Raw genomic sequence first — 16,808 nt, 5'->3', positions numbered from 1 at the left:
GCCGCGGGCGGCGCGGGGGCCAGGCCCGATCTGTGCTGGGTGTCCTTACAGGTCCGTTAGTCAGCGAAACTTTCTGCCTGGGCCCCTGCGTGCGTTCTGCGCTGTGCGAGGAGCGACGGGGCAATCGCAGCTGCTCCTTGCGCCGCTACCTCTGCCTTAGCCGGCAGCGAGGGCAGGCGATGGCTCCCCTCCCCCTTGGGCTGAGTTTTGTCGTCGGCGATCCATCTTTTTTCTCCAGTGTCGGTGCCGGATATAATGATTGTAGAAAGTAGATTTTTCTGACCTTGCCTGGCTTTTTGCATGCGTAAAATGGAAATCCTCTATTTTTATTGGGTTTACAAAACCTCATATTTCTAAACATGTTCAGTAATACTGCAACAAAAGTTAATACAGCAATATTTTTGTTAACCCTGTAAATACTTATTTAACTTACAGGCTTGTGGGGTTATAGTGGAACTGATCAAAAGCAAGAAAATGGCAGGCAGAGCTGCTGTTGGCAGGACCTCCTGGAACCGGCAAGGTATTCTTTTTCTTTTTTATATATGAAATAAAGTATTCCCAAATCTGTTTAATTTGTTGTCAAAAACATTTTAAGGTAGTGGTTGTATAATGTTTTCATCGACTGGAATTTTTTTTTATCAATGTGTTGACATAGTTTCCTGCTTTATATTTAGATTTTTGCTGTGTCATCAACATTGGCACTGTCTAGTGGTGTGTTCAGGCATCATTAGTGTGAAACTACCTCTTGTAGGTTACCAAACACATAGGTAATATGGTCTAGGAAAAAGAGTCTTAAAAGTTAACTTTTCATAAAAGCTTAAATAGTTCTTGCTTTGGTGTCTTTCCCATATGTCGTCGTTCCCCAACCTCACCGTGCTATTTAAGGCTTTTTGCCTTTGTATCAGATGTCAGATTCAAATATGCACTATTGTTTCACTTAAATAGTTCTTGCTTTGGTGTCTGTCCCATGTGTCGTCGTTCCCCAACCTCACCATGCTATTTAAGGCTTTTTGCCTTTTTTATCAAATGTCAGATTCAAATATGCAGTATTGTTTCGTTAAGGTGTGTTATAAGTCTTTGCTAAAAGTCACTCTATACGTCCAACTTGTTTTGGATGGAGGAGGGTTGTTATATGTGAGAAATTCACGTCAGATTAGTCTTACATTAATAGTTGATATATGGAAGGTGATGTGATGAGGAAACTTAACTTTGTGCAGCACCAATCCTTTGTTAATTCTCATAAAAACTGATGTGTGGGGGTTTTGTTTCTGATTTTTTTTTTTAAGACTGCTTTGGCTTTAGCTATTGCTCAGGAACTGGGAAGCAAAGTTCCCTTTTGTCCTATGGTTGGAAGTGAGGTCTATTCCACTGAGATCAAGAAAACAGAAGTTCTAATGGAAAACTTTCGACGTGCAATTGGTAAGTTTCTGAAAAAAACCAGAAGAATTAAGGATTTGCATGACACTTACTTTGCTTTTCCCCACTCATCTAAAAAGGAAAAACGTTTCAGTGGTCATGGTAGTTTTCAGATTATTGTATGTCCTTGTTTTTCAGTGCTGATCCTAATTTAGTGAATCCCTTCCACACTTAGTGGTCAGGTTTTCTGTTTATAAACCATAATTTAATTGTTGGATTATGGTCTGTTCTGCTTCCCCAGAGTCTCTTCACATTGTGACTCTGAATAAAGCTGAAAGAAAAATCATTTTTAGTCTTTTACATTAGCAGAAATACTTGTAGACAGAAAAATGCTCTCTTCTTTTTCATTTTAGTGATTGCACCCTACTAAGCCAAAAGTCTTAATCAGGGACTCCCAGATGGCAGTGTTAGCCTGACGCAGTATTCCCATGAGCACAAAGAAAGTTCCATGCCAACAAAATAAATACTTGAACTTTATGTATTCCTCAGTCCTAGAGTGCTTTTACAAGCTTGATGCAAATTGGTTAAACTTGCAACACAGCCTCAACGAGTATCTAAAATCTCTTACGTGATCGCTGCCAACAGCTGCTAAACGCAGCCAGAAGTGGCCCTTGTTTGAGGATTGGCTAAAGAGAGCCTTACTGATTTTAGTACTGAATATATTAACAGTTAATTTTCCTGGTTTCTGTACCATGTTTTCATGTTTTGGACTTCATCTAAGTATTTGGTGGCAGTAAGGTAAAGAAGTCTCTGAGTTCTGCAGTGAAACAAAAGTATTTCATTGACTTATAAGAAAGAAACTCTCAGTAGTCTGGTCTCCTAGTTACTGTGAATCTGGCAGGGGCTGGGGGAGGGAAGCCAGGGACTGAGTAGTCTGCAGTATTTCCTTGATGTGATGAAGGTCCCTGTCAGAGATTTGGAAACCTGAACCAACAGATGAAACTTCTGCCATCCATGTTGTCATTTCTAGAGACAGCAGTATTTTAACTCTCTGAGGTTTAACAGCCAGCTACATTGTTAGTTCCCTGCATTCCCGGAATGTCAATAGACACACGCTTCTAAACAAATACTGGTGTTAATGAAAGATGGAACCACTTTTATTCCTTTCTGTTGAATTCTGTGTCACGTTTTCATAACACAACCTTTATTGAATGAGGTTTTTTATCAGTGTAAAAAAATCTCTGAAATATTTTAAAGGACTAGTAACCACCATTTCTTGTAATGGGACACTTTCTAATCATGTTTAGATCTCAGTAATGTTTTAGCTTCCCTGCCTGAGAAATAATTAATTTACAAGGGTACGTTTTCAGAAAAGGATTTTGACTGTGCAGTGCAGTGTCGGCTGTGCAGTGTCGGTGCAAGTGCACCTGAGGCTCACATGTCAGTTGGTACCTAAAGTACTCCTTTAGGATTTGTTTGGTTTGGTTTTGGGTTTTTCGGTATGATTCCTTATTAGCAGGTTCTGTATATGCCATCTGTGGCTCGTATTGTGTATTTTACTTTTGGGTGTTTAGCCACCTCAGTTTATAAAATTATCAGGGATGTTAACATCAGTTCTTTTACAGAATCTTTTTTGTTTTCTTGGAAACAAGAGTCTGGTTTGGATCCATCACTGTATAAGGAAATGGGGGTAACTCCCAAGTTTACAGGATTTTTATTGTTGGGATCTTTCAGTAACAGACTTGACTTTGTCTCGTGGCCAAGTACTGTTTGGGGTACAGCAGAGAGTTTATAATATGTAAGAAGCATAAGAGGACAGAGTGGGAAATCAGAAGATGGAATTGTATGGGTGGAAAAAAACTTCAGCTGAGAGATATGAATCCTGTGTAGAGCTTATTAGCAGCAGGCAGGGATGATGACAGTAGCTAATGTTAGAGCTCAGTTGCAGTAAAAAATAACTGCTGGAATAGCCACTTAAATAGCCTCTCTGTTGCCTGTCTCCAAACTGTAACTGCCAGTAAATCAAACAAGCACTATGTAACTCCATATAGTGCTATTGAATCCAAACGTGAAATAGTCCACAATTGCCATCTTAGACTTGTGCCTCTGATTTGTAAGTAGGAAATCTCTCTGTTTAAGTCCAGGAGCTCTTTTGGGTATGAAGTTCTTAATGGATACGTGCAGATTCATTTGAAAGCAAAGGATAATGAGCAGCAACTCCAGAGCATCAACTACCTTTGTCCAGATCGTGTAATCTGTAAATATTTTCCTATAGGCACGTCTCTAGGAGCACATTAGTTAGATTACAGGCACAGTTTTGAAGCAAATCTCTAGGTTGCCCTTACTGACTCGGCTTTGCAGACTCTGAGCATGTGATTCTCTTCAAATGAAATGAAGCTGGAAGATGGGCTTTAGCAGCATGCAAAACACACCCCAAACACAAATGGGCTTCCAGTTTCTCAGAGCAGAATAGAGCTTGTGCTGAAAGTTTAAAAACAAAACAAAAAGGAAACCAAACCTGTGAATGCCCAGTTCTCAGCACCAGCAGTTTTCCTGTAGACTTTCTCATGCTGCTTCACATTCCTTGCAGCGTAGCCTGTGTGATGCACACTTTGCTGGTCTTATAACTCAAAGGTTTGTGAATTTTTTGTCTGATGTTTTGGCTTCTTCTTTGTCTGAAAAATATATGTATAAAATACTGACATTAAGTTGATTTAGAAATGTTAATGTAGTGCTAAATAAGAGAAAGCAAACATTTCTTACCAAGAAATTGTCATGTTATCCACAATTAACCTATTTCTCGCACTTCAGATCCTAGCCTTAATTTGGGTCCAGTAGAGGGAGACAGACTCGTAGTTGTCAGTCCTTTCTATTTCCCTATCAGCAGCTCAAGATTACTGGTGAAGTGTCTGATCTGTTTCAAAGCAAAATGAAAAGTTACGGAACAAGGAAAGTTTTATAAAGCCTTAATAGCCCCAGACTGGGCAGGATGACTTCCTTATATCTTGTTACAGCCCATTCATTAGTTTTGGTATGGCATGTGTGTCTCATAAAATACTTTATAGACTCTCTTCAGATGTGGGTTCTTTGAACTTTTATGCAGTTAGAACATCTGCATATTTGTAGTGGTGGTGGTGGTGATAGTGGTTTTTCTTTGGACAGTCTAACCATAAAACTCTTCAGCTCTGTATTATTCATCGATTTAAAATAACTTGGTTAATTACAATAGTTGTGGCTAGAATAGAAGATATCCAGATACTGTGATGATTGCTGAACTCTCTGAAAACCAACAAAGTAATGTTTGTCGTTGTCAGCTATTTTGAAATAGTTTCAAATTTGCATTATAGTAGATTCTGATAACTTTTGTCTAGCTCACCTTTTGATATTAACTTGAAAAATATTTTAAATGATACATTAACATTTTCTTAAATTTATGAGGTTCTAACACAATACCTGTTAACCAATTTATGTTATTTTTAACTCAGTTGATAAAATTTGAAGTTTTCTATGAAGTTACTCTTTTTTTTTCCCTTCTGTCTTTTTCCTTACTTTGCAGGGCTTTTCTGATGGTACAAAAATTGTGTAAAACTCAGTTATATTAGTGTCACTTACCTTTAGTTTCAGAAGATGAACTGTGTCTCTGGCGTCAGGGAACAAATGAAGCAAATGCCCTCTTTGGGAGAGGTAAAAGAGGGAGGATAATAACATTTGCTTCAAGAACTAATAATAATGGGTGGAAAAAAAATAATTTCTTAGCATTTAATGAACTGTTTTGCAAGTTCACGTTGGGCTGAACTTTGACGCAGGATGAATGTTCTCAATACTGAAGAAGAAAACAATAATTGCTCTTTCTACTTTTAAATGTAAAAAACTACCATCAAATGTAATGTAGCCTAATAATACATTACATTCTGTTGGCAGTCATGCAGCAGACACCTGAGTGTATACAGCCAATGATTTATGTGTTGAAACTATTCTAAACAATTTCTTGCAGGGTTGAGGATTAAAGAGACCAAGGAGGTTTATGAGGGAGAGGTCACAGAACTAACTCCATGTGAGACTGAAAATCCTATGGGGGGTTATGGCAAAACAATCAGCCATGTTATTATAGGACTCAAAACCGCAAAGGGAACCAAACAGTTGAAGGTATGTATGGTGGAGGCTCAAACATTTCCTCAAGATCTGCAGCTTCTATTTTTACCATATTTCCATTTTAAGCATTTGATCCCTATCTCTGTAGAGTGGGGATGCAAGGAAGCTGTTTTCTTTAGCCAGACAAGTTTACCCTGCTCCTGAGCATATATACTTATTTGCTTTATGTAGATGTTAATCTTGTCTCCTCCTAATTCAAACTGGGGATAAACCCATCAGGCAGTTACCAGCCCCTGTTATTTTTCTGTTTGGCAGCACACGTTTGTATGTCTTCAGTGAGTTAGAGGAGAATGTAAGCAGGAAGAGATCCCCTATGCAGTTTTGCAGCTTTACTAGCACCCCAGAAAAATGGGCTGAATTGGGAATCTGAACTAGGATCTGTCTCAGTCTGTGATATGCTCACACTGACCCTAGCTATAAATTTGTGTTCATGATAACAAACATATGAGAAAGGTCTTGTTTGGTTTTGTTTTCCCGATTCTCAACTGAATTTTTGAGGCTGGTTTTGAGAAATCTTGCCTGCTTCAGTATAAATTGTTATTTCTGTCACATCCCACCTTTCTACGTGGGGAGATGCGCTCTAGTGAATATTTGATAGAGAACTGGAAATTGAGCTGGTATGTTGCCAGCTCAGACCCACTTCCCTTTGTTTTCTTGTACAAGTCCCTGTCCATGTTGTTCCATTTCCCTGTCAGTCAGAATACGAGAGATCTGAAAGCTGCCTCTGCTATTAGGTATCATCTTGCATTTGTTTGCCTGAAAACGAGAAAATGCAGAGCAATAGTGAATAAATGTGAACTGAGAGGAACTAAACCATGTAACGTGTTCCACATTCACTCCCCCTCACACAGCTCCACAGGGGATACAGATTCAAGAAATCAAGGAGTTATAGCCAGATTTTTTATGTGGTTAAATAGCAATAGCGAGATACGTGCTGCATCCTAGGTATAAATATATCGTCGCATTACACTCTGTGATAGTAACTGGTATTGTGTTTCTGGCACTTGCTGTCACTTCCTTCAGGTAGCAGATCGTTTGGTAAAAAAGTTCTGTGCATCTTCTTTCAGGTGTATTCTCTGTCTACCCCAAGCGTTACAGCTTTATAAAATCCTTGAGGTATTGCTGGGGGAGTCACAGTTTAATTTTGTCTGGTGGGGGTGAGCTTTAGACTGAATTCCCCTTCCTTGATTACCATAACAATACGGAACCGTTTGGACCAACTGTGATGTTTGTTTGTCTCCAGCTGGACCCGAGCATATTTGAGAGCCTGCAGAAGGAGCGAGTGGAAACTGGTGACGTTATTTATATTGAGGCAAACAGTGGAGCCGTCAAGGTAAAAGTCCTGAACTTTTATGCAGGTGTAGGTATTGTTGCAGACCTTCCTCTGCCTTTGTCAGAAGGCTTTCCGATTTATTAACCTTAACTGACAGGAAATGGTTACAATGGTAAGTTTTTTAGAGCCTAGTGTTTTCCTTATCTGGAGAGAAAATTCTCTCTTGCACTGAAAGAACGTGGTCATCTGGTTCACAATTAAGGTCATCTGGCGAGGAAGCTATCACTGATGCTGTCTGGATGAGTTTTCTTTTCTGTAAGATCAAGACATCTTTAAGGGAAGGGGAGAAAAAACAAGCAACTTTAGTCATTTTCAGGCTGACATGTGCAGTGTATTTAATCTTTTCTTTTATCGCTCTGGTATTTTCTCCACAAGATATATACATGTAGAAGGGAGTAGTGCATTAGTTAGCATTCTTTTCATATCTGATTTAGAAAGTAGTGTACAGTGATACTTGCTGTTTAATGGATGAGCATAATATTTTGTATCATATAATAAATCACCCACCTACAAAGGAGTCTTGAACAGTACTCCCAATCTCTAGTTAATCTGCTGGATTTGTCCTTTAGCAAGAATTGCATACGGTTAAAAGAAGGGGAGAGAGGAGTGGAATACTCTTACCACTGCAAATATCAGGTATTTTTCAACAGAGTTTTTGAGCTTTGATCAGTAGATAGGGTATGCCTGTTGCTAAGCAGGGAGTGGGATGTCTGCATTGTCAACTGAAGCTTTCAGGACTGGAATTGTGAACCCAACCCTTTATCAAGTTCATGTCACTCAAGGTTTTAGCACTGAAACTAATTCTATACCTGGGTTTCTCTTTGCTTTTCCTTAGAGGCAGGGCAGGTGTGATATCTATGCTACGGAATTTGACCTTGAAGCTGAAGAGTATGTTCCCTTGCCAAAGGGTGATGTGCACAAGAAAAAGGAAATTATTCAGGATGTCACCCTGCATGACTTGGATGTGGCCAACGCTCGACCTCAGGTATCTGACTCCACAGATGAAGTCTTTACAGAAAAAGTATTTTGCATAGATGTGATGGGTACCACAATGATCAAGGATGTGTAGAAAGCTTTGAGCTGTCCTAAGTCATCCTTAGAGATTCCCCTGTATTTTACCTCGAAGGCCAGTCTCCCTCCTCTCTGGAGGGAGGTCACACTGCGGTTGGCTACCTCAGTGCCCCTGCCACACGGGTCAAAGAGACAGTTGCAAGGTTAGGATTCATGCACTTAGTCATGGGATATTTGTCTGAGTATCTTTCCTAACACTACAGAGAACAGCCTTATAGCCATAGTGGAGCTTTCCGATGGATATCTGGCATCTGCTACCTCACAGTTAATGCATAATCTAGACCTAGCTCTCCCCTCTGCCACTGTGCCCCATCCCCTGAAGAAAGAGAGCAGTGTGGGATTCCTCCTGACCAGCAAAAGAGATTACTGCTTTCTCTCCAGAAGGAAAGGTGCCTACAGACGTGAGGTAGTAGCAGCCAGATTGGCATAATTTTATTTATGGAAAGTTTTGTGTGCAGAGGAATTTATTCTGTTCTGTGTTTATGATTTTGTGGCCGTGAAATGAAAACTGGAAGCACTGTGATAAAAGGTCACTAAGTATTTTTGACTGCTGCAGATGCTGTGGATGTCCCTGCTTCCTTCAGAAGTGCTTTATAACCTCTTGTTAAATTTCCTTTTGACTTTCAGTAGAACTCTGAACGTATTGCAGCAAAACAAAATTGCAAACAGGAGAATTACTCCTTGCTGTATCTTAACATAAATGTAGTGTTTTCACGTGAACACGAACCCAGGAATTCAGTTTCTGTCATAAACAAAAGCCACTAACCAAGTTTCTTGGTTTAAAGGCTGACATCCCTACAGTATGATACTACAAGCCCTTAACCTACTCCATTTCAAAACAAGCATCCTTTTTCCAATAAAATCATTTACATGATAAAAATCAAGGTGTTCAACACTCTTAAAACTCAGCATAATGTTCCTGTGTTCACAGGTTGAACACCTACTGTATGTGCAGGCAGTCCAAATCTCTGTGTTCCTTGAGAATTTTAGTCCGTACGTGCTCTGTGACAATATTTTTTAAAAGAGGATATCTCGTGGGTTTTATATGTTCTCCCAATGAATGAGACTAAAAGGGTGAGGAGATAGCTAAATGTTATGTTTAGAATACTGCTGTAGTGATGTGACTTAACCTTTGACAGATTGTCAACCACTGCTCATATAAAGTATTAGTTAACTGCCAGAAACAACTTCTGTAACCAATTCCTGATTTATGAAATGCTCATGGTATGTGTTCACTATGAGACCTCAGAGCTGATCTGTAACTTTCTTTTCCTAGGGTGGGCAAGACATCCTTTCAATGATGGGACAACTCATGAAGCCTAAGAAAACCGAAATTACTGGTATGAATCCTGCATGGTATTTTTAGACCAACATCACCTCTATGTTTGCCAGTTAGAAAAGGGTTAAAATTAAGGTTATTCATGCAGCATCTCTAAATGAATGCCTACCTAATATTTATCCATACATATTCAGATTTCAAAAAGCAGTGATACAACTGCTAGACTTGCAAGGGCTGGAAGCAGCACAACATGTTATTGGTTCATGTAAAAAGGGATAAAATATGTACGGTACTCTGCACCTATCTTCCTTGGGAGAAGGAGGTTAGAATACTAGTGCCATCCCTATTTCTCAAAATAGGGAGAGTGTCAGGTTCGCACTTTGACAAAGAGCCAAACTTCTGCCCCGGGGAGTGTCAGGGTCGCACTTTGACAAAGAGCCAAACTGAAAAACATGTAAAAACCATTCGGATGCGTGCTTATGAGAAGCAGTCATACTGAATTTCTGTGGAGTAGAAAAATGTCTTCTAAAAACTAACGTTGGTTTGACTTAGACATCTCTCTAGCAGCTGTCTGTGTCTTGATGCTCTGAGTGCACTGCTGCTCTTCCTACCTACAGATCATTGGAGAAAAAAAGATCCATAGAAAGATCGGTTCTCCTTTTTGCTTTGAAAGGAATGATGTTGCAGTAAGCGACTATCTAAATTTAGATCAAAGTCTGTTCCAATACCTAACTTGAATGGCGGTCTTTTGAAGTATTCCCTCTGTTCCAGAGGTCACTTTGCTTATTGTAATGTCAGATTTATTGATGTAACATCTTGCATAGCTTTGACATCCATATGTTCACAGAAATTTATATAGCCTCTTTTTTTTTTTTGTTAAACACAACTTTTTTTGTGAAATACAGTAGCAGTATTTTATTCTTTCGGTCATGTTCTTTTCAGCCATGCTTGGAAACCTTGTTGTGTTTCGTGTTTTAAACTGAGGTTTGACTGACTTCCCCTGGCCAAACTCCCCCCAAACCCACAAACCATGGTTTTCCACAAGCTGTGTGAGGGGGAAGCCTACCCCAGTGAAGTGTGAGAAGTTTGGTTTAGAAGTATTTTGTTGCACAGATGTCTCCCCAATACTGGACTGAATGCCATAGAATTCCAGTGTCCCAGAGATTTTTCCCTGCCACGGTAGATTTCAGCTGCAGCAAGCCTTTCATACGGACCTGCGGTTCACCAGCAGAACAGCTGACAGGTTGTGTTTGTTCTCAGACAAACTTCGAGGAGAGATAAATAAGGTGGTAAATAAATACATCGATCAAGGCATCGCAGAGCTGGTCCCAGGTGTACTCTTTGTGGATGAGGTTCACATCCTGGATATTGAATGCTTCACGTACCTGCACCGAGCGCTGGAATCTTCCATTTCCCCCATTGTCATCTTTGCTTCCAATCGAGGAAACTGCGTTATCAGGTATGTCATCTAACTTGAATTTTCCAGTTTGCATTGGACCCTAAACGTTGGCATTAGGTGTATCAGTAGAGCACCAGAGCCTCTAATATCAGGGTTTCCTGCTGCTTCTGCGTGATTTTGCTGTTTTCTAGCCTCATTTCATCAGACTTAAGCTTCCTGTTCTTACTGTTAAAGCATGTCACAGTTCACCCTCTCCCTACGCTTCGTTACTTCCCGCTGGGTTGGTCTGGCTTTTTGTGATTCTTCAGCCTTGCCAACTAACTTCTTTTTCATCTCCACTCCAGTTCGTGCCTCCACTTCAGTATTCTGCACCCACACAGTGCATTCTTTGCGTGTTCAGTAACAGTGCTCTTCTCTTCCAGATTATTCCTTAAATTCTACTGCTAATTTGTGGTCTAGGTCTAATTATGTCTAAACAAGCTGTCATTAGCAATGATTGCTACTCTTTAAATTGATTTAATTCAGCTGCTCTTCCTTTCGCTCTCAGTGGCTCATCTGGTATTAATCTTTCTCTGTTTGCATTGCTTAAAAGTTAAGGTGATAAGCCCTTCAAAAATATTTAAGGTCAACATTGCAAAGGCATAAAAAGCTGCCTTTAAAAGTAAAGCAAACAGAGACCTGTCATCATGGATTCACTGCAGATCTTGGTGTGAAAAAACTCTGAGAAAGGAAGATTTCTGTAAATAATTGTATCTAATATTAGGAAATTAAGTCCTTAAAAGCAAGGTCTTGACTGTATACTACTCTCTCAAGTAGTTAGCGGTGCTCTGATTTGTCTGCTGATGGCTTTTCAAGGGGGTGGGGAAAAATTAATTGTTTAGGATAGTTGGTGCTGTAACCTCATAAGAGAAGGAATCGTTTCAGAGGAGACACCGCTCAAGAGTACAGCAGATGACTGCAGGGCACTGATTCGTTTCCCAAGGAGGACCGTGACCAAAGCTGCAGTGCCTAAATACTAGCACTGAGCTTGGAAATGTAGTTCTGTACCAACACTCTGCTGTTTTTACCTGCAGTCTCTATAGATCTCATGAAATCTGGGTATCTTTCACTCTTAACTTCACAGCAGGTGGTGGTGATCTTGGAAAACCAAGAGTAGGTGTGTCTGCAGCCTTTGCTGTTGGGTGTTCTGTATCAAGCAAATAAAATCGTTGGGGGTCTAGATCCTGCTCTGTCTTTCATCTTGCTCATCCTCTACTTTCCAATGTGCTGGACTGCAAGCATGAAACATGAACTACTGCAGTATTCACTGGAGGGACAGGGGGAGGGACTGAACAGAGTCTTGGCAGAGGGAATATTCTCCAAATGGATGATAGCGTATATGATTTCTACTGATACTGCTCTACAGCTTAGTAGGAATGATTTCTTCCTTGCTGGAAGATACGTTGGACTGTATTGTAAGATACAGTGCAGGAAAGCGTGAAGGAAAGCACCACCTTTAACTGGTTTTGAGTGGCATGTTTAAGAGCTCCAGCATTCCCTGGGGCTGTCCAGTATGAACTGCAGCTGAGAATGTTTCCTGTCTCTGTCTGGGGAGTCTATGTCTTTGGGAAGACACAAGAATTGTAAGCTAGTAGATGTATAGTCAGTTATGACGGATTTCAGTCAAATCAAGTTATGAACTTGGAATAGCATCTGATCTTTTTCTGTTTGGTTTCTCCTCTAGAGGCACAGAGGATATAGTGTCTCCTCATGGAATACCACTGGACCTGCTGGACAGAGTAATGATTATCCGCACCGTGCTGTATACACCCCAAGAAATGAAGCAGGTATGCACAGCATTTTAAGAGAACCTTTCCAAAGTCCCCAGAGTTGTGGTCTGTTGGGACAACTGCGATGTGTCTGCATATTCTGTTGCTATAGAGCTGACCCACTCTTTGTGATCACCAGGGTTTGTGCCAGAAAGCTTACCACTTCCTAAACGCCCGCTGCTTTGGTAACCATTCACGATAAACCGGTTAAAACCGAGCATGCAACTTCTTTGGCAGATTTCCACCAACTGGTGTCGGAGTCGCTTTGGTAAGCGTAGCTATAGCTGAAAGTGACAGCTCGCTGGCACCCAACCTTCTCTCTTGCACAGATGTGCTTCCCGTGGAGTTGGCAGGTTCCAGCAGGTAGTGCTTTTTCAGTTGGTATGAGGTGAAGTGTTGCACTTTGGGACCTTTGGTCCCAGACCTCAATCTGTTTCTCCACGTAAGAGGTGAGAGGGATTGGGGAATGCGGCCTCACGCACTGCATTTTTGCCTCTATGCCGTGTGCTATAGCTTTAGCCTGCTAGGACTCTTTCCTGGAACTGGGAGGATTTCAATGCTCCTAGTCAAGTTTGGAGACGAGCACAGTAAGTGGCGCCGAGATAGGCTTCTGAACGCCTGAAACTTTTCCTGTGGGGCCATCACAACGTCTTGTGTATCGATTACAATGCTTGGGCGCTAGTATGATGCGTGGTGTCAAAGATCCCCCTCATTAGCCTCACAATGCTGTGAAATGACACCATGCAGAAGACATTACGGTTTATCATGTCAATTCTTTGTATTATTTAAGAGATAGTGTCAGTGGAGGAGAGCGTTGTCAGGAGATAATAGTCTCCTCCTGCTGGATAAGTGCCAAGGTGAAGCCGAGACATTTATCGAATATAAACGTAGAGGCAAAGCTTCATTTCCCTGGGTTTGAGGAGCTTTTCACATACGGCTTGTTCTCAGGATGATTTTTTTGTACCAAAAAGGACGTTCTAAAGCATCCTCGTAGGTTGCAGTAGAAGCAGCCCAGTGATTTAATCATACGACTGTTTTGTCTGTACACAAAACAACTTAAAGCCCGACTCTTAGTCTGGAGATGTTAAGGGCTGTTGTCTGCACTTCCCTACGCTCTGTGTGAATTTTGTGTAGTTAGGGTAGTAGGAGTACATGCTCTGAGTTGCTTTTTGTTAAGATTGCTACGTAGGACACCTGCCTAGTGTGCAGTATTACCATGCAGATGATAACACTGTTCAAGAGCTCGTTCCTGAACTGTTGCTTTTTCAGAAGAGCTGGGCAAATGCTGTTGTTTCCCCCCTCCCCAGGGGTGAGGGAAAGGAAGTGTTCACCGTGGCATTTCCTAAAGCTAAAAATAGAGTCCAGACATTAGGCCCCATAAATCACGTTTCTGTAGTCAGATAATCTTATCTTCCCTTAAATTAAGGTTTCTGAATGACTACTTCTCCTGGGAGAAGAGGGGGAGCTATTACACTTAACTTTGGTTTCTAACTAAATACAAGTCAGGGCGGGGTGTTACAAAGATGATGTCCATAAATTTACTTCTCTATTTTTGCTCCCACTGTTCTTTCACGCTAGGAAGAACTTTTCACTGCTGATGTTTCTGTGTGAGACTCTCTGCCTTTCACAACTGATTGATTTATCAGCACAAGAACTGCCCCTATATCTACCGAAAGTTTGTTCATAACCAGTTCAGAATGTTTTGTGTTGCTCGAGTAGAAGCCCCGTGGCGTAGCGCTGCTCTGAGAGCAAGCCCCACAGTTACCTTCGCGCAACCACAGGAGGGAGAAAATCCACTTTTACGCGTATTCTGGTCGGGTACTGTGGTAATCAAATTCTTTTTGCTCTCTGCCTGCTGTTAGAGGGTATAACTGGGACTTCTTGTTCCTAATGTATTTTACCTGACAAACACTTCTTTTCCTATTTCGTAGCAGCTTGCCTGTATGCGTATTTGCTGGGGTAATGCCTTGGGCCCCCATCCTTCAGCAAGGTTCTAAAGCTGGGGCATTCAAGGTACCTTTCTTCTGGCAGGGGAAGGATAAAGTAGGAGCATTTGAATGAAGGGAAGGGAATGTTTGGGGGATGTAGAAGATAGAACACAACCCCCTCCCCCAGTCTGAAATTGCAATTTGCAGCATCATTGCCAATATTCAGTATTAATACCTCAGCACAACTTCCTGCCATCTCAAACCCCTCTCTTCCCCTCTGTTCCCTACCCTAACTCCCTGAGCGCATTTTTATGGCTTTAATTTAAACGAGTGCTCCTTGATATCTTGTTTACAAAGCTGCCAAAGTGAAAAATACCTGTATTATATGAGGCTTGCAGTTCCAGAGTTATCTCAGCACTACAACACAACATCATTATCCAGTCTGCCCCTTATCACTCAGCTGGTAATACGGACTACCGAGGGACTTGTGCCACTTCTGTTACAGCTTTATATGCTCAGGCTTATTGGTGATATCTTGCTCTCCAACTTTGTAAAGATCTTCAAACTGGTACAAGCCCCAGACTGTTCTGGAAAGATTAGATTCTTCTTAGTGATTTTTTTCCTTCTTGCAGGAATAGGTGAATCACCAAAAGTAACTTTTTGATTTATTTTACTATCTTCTTGTCAATTGAATAAAAAGTGTGTTGTGAGCTGCTAAGGAAAGGGCGTAGCTTTCTGTAGGGCTTCTTGGAGGGCTCCGCTGTAGCGGCAGCGATGCGCCGCAAACTTAGCGAGTGGCGTAGCTGCCCACAAGGCTCCGGCTGTCGCTTCCTGCATCCTTTCTCCGTTCTGTGCGTGAGTTCTCATAGTTCTCTCCTTATTAGTAGATACGCTTTGCTAAACATGCAGAGTTATTGTGGAGGATTAGTGGTTGAGACACATCCCTTTACCTGCCTTTTGTGGTTAACAGTTTTTCAGCATTGTATTGCCTACTCAAAGACTTAACTCCACAAATTCTAGTGCAGTGGTGTGTTGCACTGGGAGAACTCCGCACCGTCTCTTCTCTAAGCTGAGGGAGTTTCCAGGTGCGAAGTGAAGTAGTATAGCATGCTGATGTTTGGGCTGGCCCCTCACTTACTCATTCATCCCCACAGATCATAAAACTTCGTGCTCAGACAGAAGGGATTAATATTAGTGAAGAAGCTCTGAACCACTTAGGGGAAGTTGGTACCAAGACAACTTTAAGGTAAGTTGAGCACAGTTGGCTTTTCTCTTAAGCATGACTGGGTCTAAAAACACCGTAGGGTAACGCGCTCTTGGGAGTGAGACCAACCTCTGCCATGCAGTAACGTGGTTAAGAACAGTGCTAACATTGAAAGAGAGTGGTTATCCTCTGCCACGGAATGCGTGCGCTGGGGCGCCTTGCACACTTCCTGTACCGCCGACAGGACCGCGCGTTTGCTAGCCGTCTCCCTCGCTGCATGTGTGCTGCTCCCTGGGATGCACTGAACTGTAATTATTCACGCGCCTCTGTCTGATCACAGGTATGCTGTGCAGTTACTGACCCCAGCTAACCTCCTTGCCAAGATTAATGGGAAGGACAGCATTGAGAAAGAGCATATTGAAGAAATAAATGAACTCTTCTATGATGCCAAATCCTCAGCAAAAATCTTGGCTGATCAACAGGAGAAGTACATGAAATGAAGAGCTTATCAGTACATGCTTTGAAGTGGGTTTAACCCTTACCCAGGGCTGGCTTAATTACAGAATTAGAAATGTTAATGGTTTGTCTCTTTTGGGACTGAAAAATACTTAAATGTTGGACTGCTTTGCCAGGCCGGAATTAGCCATCAGGTGTTCCCACCTCCTTATGGACAATAAGATGCTCTGTGATGTCTGTGTAACATCTTAGTCTCCTTTTTATGAGTATGTATATGACATGCATAGCTCTTGACCCCTTGGTTTTGCCTTTAGATTTCATTACAGAACAGCTCTAACTGAGGTTGATGCTTAACAGTCTATTTTCTTTATGAATGTTGTTTTAAAATAGTTTCCTTTTACAGCTGAGAGTTTTTGAGTTTGAATCCAAGTTTGTCTGAAGTGCTTTATAATAAAATATTTCAGGTATATTGGAAGCTTGCATGTGTTTGCCCTGGGTGTTGACCTGCCTAAAGAAACAGTCAAAATAAGTTGGAATTAAAGCCAAATAGGAGTGAAATGGATCAGCAACACAAAACCAGATCTACAGCAAAGGAAGGAAATAGTAATGGGACCTTTCTAAAGTGTTTGCTCGTTTGTAGGTCTTCTTTCTGTGTTCTGAAGGCTACTTTGGAGAAGGCAGAAATACATAAGGGTAACTGTTGGCCCGATTTAAAGCCTTTCTTCCAGGAAAAACTTACCCTTTCTTTGTGATTAAATAGAAATTGCTTTCCATCATGGTTAGCTACTTTTTCACCATGTTCTGTCCCCACTTTCCTGATCG

The 16,808-nt window shown here is 41.3% G+C and overlaps 1 protein-coding gene across 1 annotated transcript; it reads left to right on the top strand.

Moving 5' to 3' along the window:
* Positions 1 to 435: 435 nt before the first annotated feature.
* RUVBL1 (RuvB-like AAA ATPase 1) lies at positions 436 to 16,461 on the top strand (the record flags this gene model as incomplete). The annotated part of the gene is given in 11 exon segments (XM_010152714.1): positions 436 to 488; positions 490 to 520; positions 1,287 to 1,419; positions 5,351 to 5,502; positions 6,752 to 6,841; positions 7,677 to 7,826; positions 9,189 to 9,252; positions 10,452 to 10,650; positions 12,314 to 12,416; positions 15,481 to 15,572; positions 15,871 to 16,461. Coding segments are annotated over 11 exon segments (1,227 nt in total), but the record flags the coding sequence as incomplete, so codon positions are not given.
* Between the last annotated feature and the right edge of the window lie 347 nt (positions 16,462 to 16,808).

Source organism: Eurypyga helias, unplaced genomic scaffold (genome assembly GCF_000690775.1).
Source record: "Eurypyga helias isolate BGI_N326 unplaced genomic scaffold, ASM69077v1 scaffold17765, whole genome shotgun sequence".
Classification (NCBI taxonomy): domain Eukaryota; kingdom Metazoa; phylum Chordata; class Aves; order Eurypygiformes; family Eurypygidae; genus Eurypyga; species Eurypyga helias.
This window is presented reverse-complemented; position numbering and strand designations above follow the sequence as displayed.